Raw genomic sequence first — 15,722 nt, forward strand, 5'->3', positions numbered from 1 at the left:
GTAGTACTACTACTAAAAAAATACCCCAATAAAAACATAAGACACACACCTTGAAAGTATAACTTTAATACATACATACACACCTCCATATACACATACTTACCTTATGTTCACACGAGGGTCGGTCCTCTTCTCCATGTAGAATCCATGGTGTACCTGTGGAAAAAATTATACTCACAAAATCCAGTGTAGAAGCCTCTTCTTGTAATCCATTTGTAATCCAGGTACTTGTCAAAATAAAAAAACGGACACCCGACCTCGCACTGAAAGGGGCCCCATGTTTTCACATAGGACCCCTTTCCCCGAATGCTAGAAACCCCCTCTGACTTATGTCTAAGAGGATTTCTTCAGCCAATCAGGGAGCGCCACGTTGTGGCACCCTCCTGATTGGCTGTGTGCTCCTGTACTGTTTGACAGGCGACACACGGCAGTGTTACAATGTAGTGCCTATGCGCTCCATTGTAACCAATGGTGGGAACTTTGTGGTCAGCGGTGAGGTTACTTTCGGTCAACCGCTGACCACAAACTTCCCACCATTGGTTATAATGGAGCGCATAGGCGCTACATTGTAACACTGCCGTGTGCCGCCTGTCATACAGTACAGGAGCACACAGCCGATCAGGAGGATGCCACAACATGGCGTTCCCTGATTGGCTGATGGAACCCACTTAGACATAAGTCAGAGGGGGTTCCTGGCATTCGGGGAAAGGTGTCCCATGTGAAAACATGGGGCCCCTTTCAGTGCGAGGTCGGGTGTCCGTTTTTTTATTTTGACAAGTACCTGGATTACAAATGGGTTACAAGAAGAAGAGGCTTCTACACTGGATTTTGTGAGTATACTTTTTTCCACAGGTACACCATGGATTCTACATGGAGAAGAGGACCGACCCTCGTGTGAACATAAGGTAAGTATATGTATATGGAGGTGTGTATGTATGTATTAAAGTTATACTTTCAAGGTGTGTGTCTTATGTTTTTATTGGGGTATTTTTTTAGTAGTATTACTACAGGTATCAGCGGGCCCGGTTTTCCTCCGCATGCTGGTACTTGTGGTTCTCCAAGTACCAGCTTGCGGGGGAGGCTTGCTGGGACTTGTAGTACTGCTACAAAAAACAATATTCATTTTTTTACACAACGGCTATCAGCCTCCCATCCGCAGCCCATGGATGGGGGGGGGCAGCCTCGGGCTTCACCCCTGGTCCTTGGGTGGCTGGAGGGGGGGACCCCTTGATTTAAGGGGTTCCCACTCCTCCAGGGTACCCCGGCCAGGGGTGACTAGTTGGTTATGTAATGCCAGGGCCGTCGGGAGCTATATAAAAGTGTCCCCCGGCTGTGGCATTATGTATCTGGCTAGTGGTGCCCGGTGCTGGTTTCAGAAATACGGGGGACCCCTACGCTTTTTGTCCCCCGTATTTTTGGAACCAGGACCAGGCGCAGAGCCCGGTGCTGGTTGTTGAAATATGGGGGAACCTCTATCATTTTTTCCCCCATATATTTGCAACCAGGACCGGCTGAAAGAGCCCAAGGCTGGTTTTGCTTAGGAGGGGGGGACCCCACGCATTTTTTTTTTTTTATTTAACACTGATTTTTTTTTTTTTTTAAAGTGCACAATGAAGCCCAGCACGGATCTCTCAGATCCGGCCGAGATTCATTGTATTAAAGTCGGCAGTGTTTTACAAGTCACTCACGTAAAACACTGCCTAAAAAAACGAATGACATCGACATCGGTAAAACCGAAAATGCAGAATACGGCAGCTTAGTAAATTAGTCGTACTAAATTCAAAAAGTTGCATATTTACACTTTCGATGTCATTCGTGATTGAACTTTGACCTCAAACGGAAAATTACGAATCTTAGTAAATTTACCCAAGTATGTGATTCAGTGTAGAATAGAGTCAGTGTAGAATATACTCAGTGCTGAATAGAGTCATTGTAGTACTCGATACTGTAGACTCAGTGTGGAATAGACTGTAGACTCAGTGTACAATAGATTCAGTGTGGAATAGACTCAGTGTAGAGGAGACTCAGCATGGGATAGACTCAGTGTAGAATACTGTAGACTCAGTGTACAATAGACTCAGTGTGGAATAGACTTAAGGCCCATATAGACGGGCCGATACGGGGAGAGATGCAGAGGCGGAACTACCGGCAGTGCAGGCAGTGCACTGCACTGGGGCCCGCCTCTGTCCAGGGGCCCAAGCATGTAATGAGTCAAACTGACTCATTACATGCCGCTGTGCGCTGTGGGCAACCGCTGCCCGCAGCGCACAGCCGCCCGCAGATGAGAGGAGAGGACCAGCGGCACGGACGTCGGACGGGGAAGGAGGAGGAGGGAGGCGGAGAAGGGAGCCGCAGCAGCGCTTTGTTACTGGTGGAGGCGCTGCTGCTGCTGCCCCTCTGCTTCCCTATAGGCTGTCTTCCGAGAACAGCCTATAGGGAAGCAGAGGGGCAGCAGCAGCAGCGCCTCCACCAGTAACACAGCGCTGCTGCGGCTCTCTCCTTCACCTCCGTCCACCACCTCCTCTGCTGCCCGGGAATCGTCTGACGCTGCACCGAGGAGCCTGAGGCGGAGAGGGTAAGTATAAATCTTTCTTTCTTTCTTTTCTTTTTCTTTCTTTCTTTCTTTTCTTTTTCTTTCTTTCTTTTCTTTCTTTCTTTTTCTTTCTTTCTTTCTTTCTTTCTTTCTTTCTTTCTTTTCTTTTTCTTTCTTTCTTTCTTTTTCTTTCTTGCTTGTGCCTGCCTGCCGCAATGTGTAAAAAGGGGGGACTACCTGCCGCAATGTGTAAAAAGGGGGGACTGCCTGCCACAATGTGTAAAAAGGGGGGACTACCTGCCGCAATGTGTAAAAAGGGGGGACTGCCTGCCGCAATGTGTAAAAAGGGGGGACTGCCTGCCGCAATGTGTAAAAATGGGCACGCTGTCTGCCGTAATGTGTAAAAAGGGTACGCTGTCTGCCGTTATGTGTAAAAAGGACACGCTGTCTGCTGTAATGTGTAAAAAGAGGAATCTGTTCGCTGTAAGGTGTAAAAGGGTCTCTACCTGGTGTAGTGGTGCTACTGTGCGGCGTAATTTGAATAATGGAGACGACTGTGTTGGTATTTTGTGGCCACACCCCTTCCCCACGAAGCCACGCCACTATGTATTTTTGCGCACGCCTACGGAGCGCACTGCCCCTGGGGTGGACTTGGATGGGGGGGGGCCCAAAGCATTTTGTCGCACCTGGGCCCACCGCTTGCTTGTTCCGCCACTGGAGAGATGTGTGCTGAGCGAACCGCTCAGCACATATCTCTCCCGCCGCTCAGCACAGGGCGATGTATGCTGAGCGTGCGGGGGAGACGGGGGGCCGCTGGGTGAAGTGAGCGACCCGCTAGATTGGCCTGCACGGCAGGCCAATCTAGTAGCAGCGATGCGCTGGGCTGCGCATCGCTATCGCTGTAAGGGGTACACACAGAGCGATCAGGCTTATATTCTAAGCAATCTAGTCAGATTGCTTAGAATATCGCTCCGTGAGTACCCCCCTTTAGTGTATAATAGACTCAGCATGGGATAGACTCAGTGTAGAATGCTGTGGACTCAGTGTAGAATAGACTTAGTTTGGACTGGAGTCAGTGAAGTATACTGTAGGCTCAGTGTGCAAATGACTCAGTGTCGAATAGAAACAGGAAATCTGGGGGATAATTCAGAGTTGATTGCAGCAGCAAATTTGTTAGCGGTTGTGCAAAACCATGGCCCTCATTCCGAGTTGTTCGCTCTGTATTTTTCATCGCATCGCAGTGAAATTCCGCTTAGTACGCATGCGCAATATTCGCACTGCGACTGCGCCAAGTATCTTTGCTATGAAGATAGTATTTTTACTCACAGCTTTTTCATCGCTCCGGCGATCGTAATGTGATTGACAGGAAATGGGTGTTACTGGGCGGAAACACGGCTTTTAGGGGCGTGTGGCTGAAAACGCTACCGTTTCCGGAAAAAATGCAGGAGTGGCCGGAGAAACGGTGGGAGTGCCTGGGCGAACGCTGGGTGTGTTTGTGACGTCAACCAGGAACGACAAGCACTGAACTGATCGCACAGGCAGAGTAAGTATGAAGCTACTCTAAAACTGCTACGAGGTTTGTGATCGCAATATTGCGATTACTTCGGTCGCACTTTTAAGATGCTAAGATACACTCCCAGTAGGCGGCGGCATAGCGTGTGTAACTCTGCTACATTCGCATTGCGACCGATCAACTCGGAATGAGGGCCCATGTGCACTGCAGGGGGGTCAGATATAACATGAGCAGAGAGAGTTAGATTTGGGTGAGTTATCTTGTTTCTGTGCAGGGTAAATACTGGCTGCTTTATTTTTACACTGCAATTTAGATTCTAGTTTGAACACACCCCACCCAAATCTAACTCTCTCTGCACATGTTATATCTGCCCCTCCTGCAGTGCTCATGGGGCCTAATTCATGTGTATTCAAGTGTATTTTAGCTTTGCAAGTGTGCGAACGCATATGTAGCCGAGCAGTCCAAAAAAGTTTTGTGCAGTTTCTGAGTTGCTCAGAACTTAATCACCCGCTGCGATCACTTCAGCCTGTCCGGGGCCGGAATTGACGCCAGACACCCGCCCTGCAAACGCTTGGACACACCTGCGTTTTTCCAACCACTCCCAGAAAACGGTCAGTTGCCACCCACAAACGCCTACTTCCTGTCAATCTCCTTGCGATCGGCTGTGCAAATGGATTCTTCGTAAAACCCACCGCACAGCAACGATCCGCTTTGTACCCATGCGATGCACCTGCGCATTGCGGTGCATACGCATGCACAGTTCCGACCTGATCGCAGCGCTGTGAAAAAACCTAGTGTGCAATCAGGTCTGCATGACCCCCCATGGTTTTGCCCAACTGCTAACAAATTTGCTGCTGCGATCAACTCTGAATTAGGCCCCTGGTTTTTTGTTTTATACAGAGATATGTTGTTAATCAAAGAACCAGTAACATTGCTCAGATATGATAATCAAAATTAATGTGACTATAGTCCAGTGATTCTCGAACTCGGTCCTCAGGACCCCACACGGTTCACGTTTTCCATGTCACCCAGCAGCTGCACTGTGTATCACCAACTGTCACATTTTAAAAATGTACAGGTGACCTGCAAAACATGAACCGTGTGGGGTCCTGAGGACCGAGTTTGAGAACCTGTGGACTATACTGATTATTCAGTTATACACATAAGATGCAAAAAGTTAACATTTTCTCTGGCTCTTTTTTGTTACCTGGAATTGTTACAAATGTTCTCTCCATTCACTGTCTGTAATCAAAAGATGTTGGTCTGTTGTACAGTTCATCAGTGTCTGTCTTCCTCCCTTTCCTCCTTCTGTCTGTTCTGTACATTCCGATAGCTTTTCAGCTAGATAAAAAGCAGAAGTTAAACTGAAAGACACAGTAAAATAAGATGCAACCAAATCTCTTCCTCATCCTATTATGTGAATTCCTTGTGCAATATACAGTATATGCCACATGGGATTAGATTAGTTTTTTGCTTAACCTGTTCTGTAAAAAATGTTATATTTTTATGGAATTAACACTTGCCTGTAACATAAGAACAAGAGTAAGAATACCAAAAACTTCTTGTTTTTATATATTTTTTGCGAACATACCTGATCTGTGACACAAGCCGACATCATGAACATAGTATACGGTAAAGAGCTCAAAGATACAGTTTAGTATATAGATGTAATAAGGGGATGCGTTTAAAATACCCCCTCCCCCACACTTCCCCTTCTATAACGCTTTCACAGCAGAAGCTTTCCTCAACCTTGTGCAGAGCCTATCTTGCCACTTTTTGGGATGGTTACATTTCCATATCAATCATTTGTTTATGTAGTGATCACACAATAATTTTGTTTTCTTCAGAAGAATTAGAATTTTCAGGAAAAACCATGCGAAAAAAATAGAGACGTGCGCCTGCCGAAATCTTGGGTTGTGGTATTGGATCTGTATTTTTTTTTTTTTAGAAAAAAAATCATAAAAACAGCTAAAATCACAGAATTTTGGCCTGTTTTTGTTCCTACAGTATTATTGACCTCAATGACATTCATTTTCACTCATTTCCAGTCAATTTTGACCACCTCACCGCTCACAATATTGTTTTCATCAGTTTTAGGCCAAAGGCTGCAGCTAGCTGGCTGGTTACTAACTGACAGAGCAGCGGCACAAACATACGGCAGTTTATAGCACATCTATAAAACATTGCCACGCAGCAGTGCAGAAATGAAAAGTGGTGCAAGATGGAAATGTCCTTTTTACCCCCCCCCCCTCCCACCCTTATGTTGGATAATAAAAAGGACACGCACAGTGTAACAAGCATTTCAGTGACAGGGACTGACACTTTTGTGGCTGAAGTGCTTGCTTTGTTTGGGCACCCAAAATAATATTTTTTGGAAGGACTACTGCCGATCAATAAATGAGGCGTTTGATGATGATGAAGATGATGATGAGGTGTTAATTACATTATAATCTTGTAAATTAAATTTCATGAATTTGCCGCAAATAATGTAACATGGAGTAGGTGCCTAGATGGCTAATGTCCCTACCTCTACTAACTTTGTCCTCACAAATGGAGCAGAGGACTTCGCAATCATTGTCAGGATTTGTGGAAAAATAATTCCACACCAAAGAGTTCGCTTTTTTAGTCTTATGCCCAGGCATCACAATGGCTTTCTTTTTATCATGGGCAAGAACTACAGCCGCTGGTGTCTGACTTACACAAACAACATCATCATCAACATCCTCACGGTCAGATGGTAGTAGTATACACATATCCCCCTCATCCTGTTCCACTTCCACATATGAATCCTCAAGTTCTATTATGCCCTCATCACCATCTTTACGTGTACTGCTCCCCACATGTGCAGATAGTACAGAAATGTTGGAAGGAGGTGAAAGAGGCTTCTCTATAAGCACAGCCGTTTCTTGCAGTGGGCAAGGCATGGCATCGCATGGGGCATCTGCCGCAGCTGGCTCCTAGTGCTCGTTCACCTCCCCGTCATTAGTACTCCGCTCGGGGCCGAGCCAGGACACTCCGCTGAGGGGGAGCCAGGACACTAGGACAGTGCAACGGGTATTAGGCGGAGGAGGGAGATGCTGGTGGGTGGCTTTTCAGGTGCTGTAAACACCCCAAAAAGCACTACACAGCCCTGGATACTAGCATTACACAGCCCTGGCAACTGACATTACCCTGTGGAATGCCAGTTGCCAGAGCTGTGTAATGCCATTTGCCAGAACTGTGTAATGCCAGTTGCCAGGGCTGTGTCATTTACACAGCCCTGGCAACTAGCATTACACAACCCTGGCAACGATCATGACACCCGTCAAAGAGCATGAAAACCCTGGCAACCAGCATGGATCCCAGAGCATGAAACCCCTGACAACCAGCATGACACCCAGTGCTTGAAACCCTTGGCAACGAGCAGGTAATTTAAAAGTAATTAGAAGATTTACTGTAGGGCATAATGCATCAAGGACATTGTGGTGTGTGGCATAATATGGTACAGTGGGCATTACTGTGTGGGGCTCAATATGGTGGAATTTATTTTTTCCCCCTATGGTGGCCATGATCTGTTTGTGCAGGGTCAAAAACTGGGGTGTATGGTAGTCTTTTCAGGTGAGATCACGCCCATTTTAGTGAGGCCATGCCCATTTTAGTGAGGCCATGCCCCCTTGCAGGGAGCACTTGTGCCTTTGGCAATCACAAATTTGTATTTTTTATATCTATGGGGGGGGGGGGCGCATTTTTTTAATGTCAATGGTGGGGGGTGCATCTTTACATCTCGCACTTGGCTAGAAACAGCCTGTCTATGAGGGCAGTGTGAGAAATGTCAGACTCACAAATAGCTAACATGGACATCCCTAAACATTTCTCAGGAATGTGCGACGGTTCTGAATGCACAGATTGTTCTACTGCATTAGTTGTTTTCATTTTTTGGACACCTCGTCTAGACTCTGAGTCTTTCCCTGCCACTTTTTGTGGTGAATGGCATATTGCCAATTTTATGTTTCTCTGCGGCTAACTTCCCTTTTGATGTTTTTTTCTTTATCACTGTAAAATTATATTGCTTCTTTGATTTTATATGCCCTGACTTAAGCCATCAATGCCCTTGGGCATTGGCCTTAATAGATGATGTTGACGGACTTGTATTGTCATGACTGGTGGCAGCAGCTGCAACAGTAGAATGTGCTTCCTGGTCTCCTCTCAATTGTTCATCCTCCATATCTATCACGTATCAACAAAGTACAAACATGAACGAAGCAGGGTGCAGCACACGCCACAATTTGTACAGAAAATGTACCACCTACATGTCACAATACGTATATGAGTCAAACACTGCGGTTTAATTTCACCAACAGTGTCGCACAATACATATATAAGTACAAAATAAAATATATTACTGTGGTACCACCTTCACCCATAGGGGGTAATTCTGAGTTGATCACAGCATCAAATTTGTTAGCAGTTGTGCAGAACCATGTGCACTGCAGGGGGGACAGATATAACATGTGCAGAGAGAGTTAGATTTGGGTGGGTCGTTTCATTTCTGTGCAGGGTAAATACTGGCTGCTTTATTTTTACACTACAATTTAGATTTCAGTTTGAACACACCCCACCCAAATCCAACTCTCTCTGCACATGTTATGTCTGCCCCCCCCTGCAATGCACATGGGCCCTCATTCTGAGTTGTTCGCTCGCTAGCTGCTTTTAGCAGCATTGCACATGCTAAGCCGCCGCCTACTGGGAGTGTATCTTAGCTTTGCAGAATTGCGAACGAAAGATTCGCATATTTGCGATTAGAAATGTCTTTGCAGTTTCCGAGTAGCTCGAGACTTACTCTGTCACTGCGATCAGTTCAGTCAGTTTCGTTCCTGGTTTGACGTCACACACACGCCCAGCGTTCGCCCAGACACTCCCCCGTTTCTCCAGCAACTCCCGTGTTTTTTCCTGAAACTCCAGTGTTTTTTCACACACACCCATAAAACGGTCAGTTTCCGCCCAGAAACACCCACTTCCTGTCAATCACACTACGATCACCAGAACAATAAAAATTCTTCGTTACGCTATGAGTAAAATACCAAACTTTTTTGCTAATTTACTTGGCGCAGACGCACTGCGAACATTGCGCATGCGCAGTTTGCGACTTATCGCACCGATGCAAAGAAAAAGAACGAGCTAACAACTCGGAATGAGGGCCCTGGTTTTGCCCAACTGCTAACAAATTTGCTGCTGCGATCAACTCAGAATTAGGCCCATAGTGTTGCATAATACTTGTATTAGTATGAAAATATATTACTGTGGTACCACCTTCACCCACAGTGTTGCAGAATACAATACATGTATGAGTCATAAATAGTAATCAAACACTGTGGTTTCATTTCTCCAACAGTGTCACACAATAAGTGTGTATGAAATAATAATATACTGTGGTCTGACCACCAGTGTCATAGTACTTATGAAAATAAAATACAAATTGTATAGTACACTGGGGTACAAGAAAAAAAATTATAATAAAAAATGTATAATTATACTTTAGGCTTTTTAGCTTTTATTAATTTAATTTACACTGCTGCGGAGCCCCTGAATGTATGAATAGATCACACCTAGGTGGACAGAGCAACCCTTGTCAGATACAGCAGATGACAGGCAGAGCACCCCTGTAGTGATACACCAGCCCCACAACATCCACCAGCCCCACGCCTATGCCCCACGCCACACAACACGGCACTGAGATGGACCTGTCCATTCAGTGCATTTGCTACAGCCGGAGTGAAAATGGCGCCGATCAACGGGACCTTTATAGAATCCAGAAACCCGGTGAGAATCCGACAGCATGATCATGAAGTTTTGCCTTGTTTTGTGAGCCGGACGTTGATCCAGACTCGGATTGGGAAGTTCGGGTGGGTCCGGTTCTCGGAGAACTGGACCCACTCGTAAACTAAAAGCAAACATGTATATATTTGTTTTTTAACAGTGACCAAGAAATACTTTGCGGTTTAACATCATCAATCCACCTTGATGTGGGTTTTCATACTAAAATCTACACTTGAAATTCTGTGCATTTTATTTTACTACAGTAGTTTTCGCAATCTTGGATGAAATGCATACATTGTGTAAGAATAGTATGACATCCTCAAAAGGCAGACTATTTTTTTAACTCTTTATTCAGGGAAACAGCAAAAAGAATCCACAGCAATATAGACACGGAATGTTTAGCAAAAGTACTTCCCAAATGTTCATTTTAAAATATTAAGTGTACAGAGTAAAAGATCTAAATAAGGCATAACAAAGGACAAAAAGAGAGGGGGAGGAGAGGAAAAGGGGAAAAGAAAACAAAAAACTAAATGACAGGTACATATTAAACAATACACCAGTGCCGTAACAAGACATTTTGGGGAACTGTGCCAGTAAGGGAATTGGTGCCCCCTCTCCCCCCATGTTTAAAATGGGGTCAGAACATATAGCGGTCTGGTATTATGGGGAAGGGGCATGGCCCCAGAATAGTACCATTTCATATTACACAGCACAGTAGTGTCCGTTATTGACCTTACAACATGCAGTAGTACCCTTTATACATGTTACACCACACAGTAGAGCCCATTATACACATTACACCACAGTAGTGCCCCTTATACACGTTACACCACAGTAGTGCCCCTTATACACGTTACACCACAGTAATACCTTTTTTACACGTTACACCACATAGTAGAGCCCATTATACACATTACACCACAGTAGTGCCCCTTATACACGTTACACCACAGTAGTACCTTTTATACACGTTACACCACATAGTAGAGCCCATTATACACATTACACGACGCAGTACCCCTTATACATGTTACACCACAGTAGTACCCCTTATACATGTTACACCACAGTAGTGCCCCTTATACATGTTACACCACAGTAGTACCCCTTATACACGTTAAACCACATAGTAGAGCCCATTATACACATTACACCACAGTAGTACCCCTTATACATGTTACACCACAGTAGTGCCCCTTATACACGTTAAACCACATAGTAGAGCCCATTATACACATTACACCACAGTAGTACCCCTTATACATGTTACACCACAGTAGTACCCCTTATACATGTTACACCACAGTAGTACCCCTTATACATGTTACCCCCAGAAGAGCCCCTTATACATGTTACACCACGCAGTAGAGCCCATTATACACATTACACCACAGTAGTGCCCCTTACACACATTACACCACAGTAGTACCTTTTATACACGTTACACCACATAGTAGAGCCCATTATACACATTACACCACAGTAGTGCCCCTTATACATGTTACCTCCAGAAGAGCCCCTTATACACATTATGGCAGGAGAACCCCTACACCTATACCTCATTCCTCCTCACCATTCCTCTCCCCTATTCCACCCACAGGGTGTATAGTGTGTGTGTGTGTGTGTGTGTGTGTGTGTGTGTGTGTGTGTGTGTGCCCCTGTCCCCCCCACCTGCCCGTCAGGTAAAGTTATTATACATTTAGAAAGAGTGAGGCATACAGAGGAGGGGTTTGTGGGGTGAAAACTACTCCCCCCAATCCCCCTCTTTATACCTCACCCCCTCTATATTTATTATATCTTTAACTGCCCATTAATAACCCCACTGCCCATGCCTCTTTCATTTTATTTCAATTAGAACCTAACCTTCCTTGCTTCCTTGATAATTCTGCTCCTCCTCCCCCAATCAAATTACTGCATTTAAAACATTGTTACTGTAATATAAAATGACAATCATTGTATATCCACTCACCTCCGCCCAATCTTTATGACTGAAGGCAGGGTGGGGGTACAATCACTGGCTGTCTAACTGGTGGTTCCACAGTTCATAGACCACAGTCATTGACTCAGATGACTGCTGCGACTCACTGAGAAAGACTCGCCCCGGCCAAACGCTGCGGCTCCTCGTGACACAAGGCATTGTGGGAGTGGACTTGCCGCTGGGAGAGATGTCATCACGACTCTCCCAGAAGATGCTGCCCCTGCTGCTGAAACTGGGTAAGTCGGGAGGGGAGCAGAGCATGCAGGGGGGAAGCTGCAGTGCTGCCCGCTGTCTAGTATGAAGTGGTGTGCTTGGCACCACAATATGCATGACTATAAGCAGCACTGCAGCTAGCAGCAGTGGCGGGCTGCTGTGTGGCTGGCTGGGGCAGCACAGTAAGAAGAAGTAAGCAGCCATGCGGGTCCTGGCAGCCAGTTCTGTGTCCACAGTGCATATGTGCTGTGTGCCAGGCATCACTGGCACAGCCAGACATGATTTTCAGAGCTCGGCTAGGCCTCCGCACCTGGAAGGCTTTGGGCACAGCGAAGTGCTCAGCGGAGGGTCCTCTAAAGTGTCCAGAAGCTGGCAGAGGCTGGAGGGGTAAGGTATGTGAGGCACCACTTGCCTTACCCCTAGTGTAAGGATATAGGGGAGAGATATGGCATTGGGAACTCCAGTGAGACACGTCTGTCCCCAAAGACAGCAAGGCCATGCCCCCCAAAGGCATACCATTTTAAAAACTAGAAAACCTACTGCATCAAATGAAGGGAGCCATGTTTTTATTTGACCAAAAATGGAGCAACCACATCTCTGGAAAACAGTGTTTTTTTTGTGTAGGGTGTCGTTGGCTGATTATAACATGTGAACTTCAGGAAACTCAAGTGAGAGTGTCCTTAAATGTACAAGACTCTGTATGCAGGAGGTAGGGCACATTTTATGCCCTCTCACCATCTCATAATGCTTTTCATAAATCAGTGTTGTGGACAAAGGAGACTCGTCTACATTTTTTATATACCTTTTAGCAGCTGCGGCTCCTACATGCATGGGGAGGAGGGCTGCTGGGTCTCCGCCACCTTCACCCCATTGCCTGGTCCCCGCCATCACCCAGGTCCTGGCACCTGTACTATGTGGTTCACAGACCCTGGGGCTCAGCGCATGCACTGTAGCGGTGAAGGTACTGTGCATGCGCAAAAAGGCCAGCTTCTGGGGACTACATTGGCTGCAGTCCGTAGAAGCTGGCCAGGGCTGACGAGGCAGGGAGTGGCTTCCTACAGGATGCCAGTTCTCTCCTAAATGCAGCCTAGTCTGGCAGTCCCGGAGGGACTGCCCTGTGTGTCTGTGACTGACAGGTAGGAATTCCAATATGTAGACACTGCCAGTCACAGTGAAGCCAGTGCAGTCACCCCCCAAAAAACAAAAACAAAAAACATTTAAAAAAATGTTTTCAGACATAATTGAATTCACCCCAAAGTGTAGAGAGATAAAGCATTAACCAGTCAGTTCCTGTCACATTGCAGGCTGTGTTTGAAAAATGACCTGACTTGATTGATTGGTACTTTATCTCTTTTTCATGCATATCCCCCCTGAGTACCTTGTTATCTTTATTCATAAACCAGTCATTAGACTATTCAAGGTATATAAAGAAAAGACTTGTATATCATTCTGCTTGTCATTATATATTATCCCCAAAATAAGCAGCAAACTGAGATGTCCTGGCCTCTGTGAAGGGCGGCTTACGCGGCATCCTGGGTACCATAAGCCACCCGATGGTGATTGAATGATCCCATTCTGCGTCCTAGAATGCAGGTGGGATCACTACTGCAGCAGAAGACGTATGCTTGTAATAGACGCCTCCTGCTGCGTTACCATTCATCGCTATCTCTGCTGCTTCCAAGGAAGTGATAGCAACTCACACCACATCAGAATGACCCCCCAGTGCTAACTTCTGACATGTCAATAAATAGAATATATTCAACTATATCCATATTTTTTTTTTAAATGTCACCATCATGTAGTCAATCAATAGATATTACTAACTTTGGGGGTCATTCCGAGTTGATCGCTCGCTGGCATTTTTCGCAAGCGCAGCGATCATGTCTCTACTGCGCATGCGTATTCACCACAATGCGCGTCGTACAGGTACAAGGCGGATCATTGCTGAGCAATGGATTTAACAAAGAATCCATTCGCACAGCTGATCGCAAGGAGATTGACAGGAAGAGGGCGTTTGTGGGTGTCAACTGACCGTTTTTTTGGGAGTGTTTGGAAAAATACAGGCGTGTCCAAGCATTTGCAGGGCGGGTGTCTGACGTCAATTCCGGGACCAAAAATACTGAAGTGATCGCAAGGGCTGAGTAAGTCCAGACCTACTCAGAAACTGCACAAAATGTTTTTGCAGAGCTCGGCTGCACAGGCGTTTGCACACTTGCAAAGCAAAAATACACTTCCCTGTGGGCGGTGACTATGCGTTTGCATGGCTGCTAAAAGTAGCTAGCGAGCGATCAACTCGGAATGAGGGCCTTTGTCAGTGGGTAGGAACAATTGCTAATTAGAATAAAATGTATGATGATATCAGATAAACCGATGCCATTAGATTTGAATGGCATCCGTTTCTTGTCGAATTCTCAATATTGAATACACATTTTATAATGGAATAGTCATGGTGTGTTTTTCTTATTCAGAGATTAGCTTTTTATTCAAACCTTCAGCAGTTTATAACACTACAGACACAAGGGGGTAAATTTACTAAGATGGGAGTTTTATTTAAGATGGGATGTTGCCCATAGCAACCAATCAGATTCTATGTATTATCTTCTAGAAGGTGCTAGATAAATGAGAAGTAGAATCTGATTGGTTGCTACGGGCAACATCCCATCTTAAATAGAACTCCAATGTTAGTAAATTTACCCCAAGGAAGAAAGCAGTGGCTGTTGAAATTATAAAGTGATCTTGAGACAGTGTCATTTCTCAACATGTCTCAAATTTGATCTACATTTGTAAATATAAATTGTTTAATATATTTAAACTCACCACTGCTTGCTATGTGCAGACACACAGACTAAATAGGGGTCATTCAGACCTTATCACACGCTTGGTTTATTCACTGCACAGTGATCAGGTTAGAACTGTGTATGCACCGGAATGCACAGGCGCATCACACGGGTACAAAGCGGATAGCTGCTGAGCGATGGATTTAACTAAGAATCCTTTCGCACAGGAGATTGACAGGAAGAGGGCGTTTGTGGGTGGCAACTGACCGTTTTCTGGGAGTGTTTGGAAAAACGCAGGCATGTTCAAGCGTCTGCAGGGCGGGTGTCTGACGTAAATTCTGGGCCCAAACAGCCTGAAGTGATTGCAGCGGCTGAGTATGTTCTGAGCTACTCAGAAACTGCACAAAACTTTTTTGTACCCCTCGGCTGCACATGTGTTCGCACACTTGCAAAGCTAAAATATGCTCCCCTGTCGTTTGCGACTATCTGATCGCAGCTCTGCAAAAAATAGCTAGCGAGCAATCAGGTCTGAACTAGGCCCTATGAGTAGTGCCAGGAAACCAGAACCTAATACTAAAAACAGATACCACTTTTGCTTTGAAGCCTGTACCCAGATATTTTTCCTTCTATATTGTGAGGTCCAGCTTGAACCCAGACCTGTCCTAAAAGTGCAACTTAACACAGTCTCCAGGACAGGGGTGGATTTAGGGGTCAGGCCGCCCATAGGCACATTATTTGCTGCCCCCTCCCCAATCACCTCATATCAGATACCTACAGACCACCAAAGAAGCCCAGCCTCACACTACTACCAACTCCTGGACCACAATGTGCTGCCCATTGTCCCAGCCCCGTCATTTGCTAAATAAAATGTTTTTTCAAAAGTCATAACGATGTAAGAAAAAGAATCACTTG

The 15,722-nt window shown here is 45.6% G+C and overlaps 2 protein-coding genes across 2 annotated transcripts in view; both read right to left on the reverse strand.

Moving 5' to 3' along the window:
* The window catches only part of LOC134965926 (sialic acid-binding Ig-like lectin 14), a 106,153-nt gene extending 100,815 nt beyond the window's left edge, over positions 1 to 5,338 (reverse strand). The window contains exon 1 of the mRNA XM_063942329.1: positions 5,254 to 5,338. The gene's annotated coding sequence lies outside the window, so the exon portion shown is untranslated. The remainder of the gene's footprint in view (positions 1 to 5,253) is intronic.
* Positions 5,263 to 15,722, reverse strand: part of LOC134965160 (sialic acid-binding Ig-like lectin 13) — a 42,304-nt gene continuing 31,844 nt past the window's right edge. The window contains exon 6 of the mRNA XM_063941681.1: positions 5,263 to 5,387. Coding sequence (XP_063797751.1) covers positions 5,263 to 5,387 — 125 coding nt within the window. The remainder of the gene's footprint in view (positions 5,388 to 15,722) is intronic.

The sequence above is a fragment of the Pseudophryne corroboree genome, chromosome 10 (genome assembly GCF_028390025.1).
Source record: "Pseudophryne corroboree isolate aPseCor3 chromosome 10, aPseCor3.hap2, whole genome shotgun sequence".
NCBI classification, from domain to species: domain Eukaryota; kingdom Metazoa; phylum Chordata; class Amphibia; order Anura; family Myobatrachidae; genus Pseudophryne; species Pseudophryne corroboree.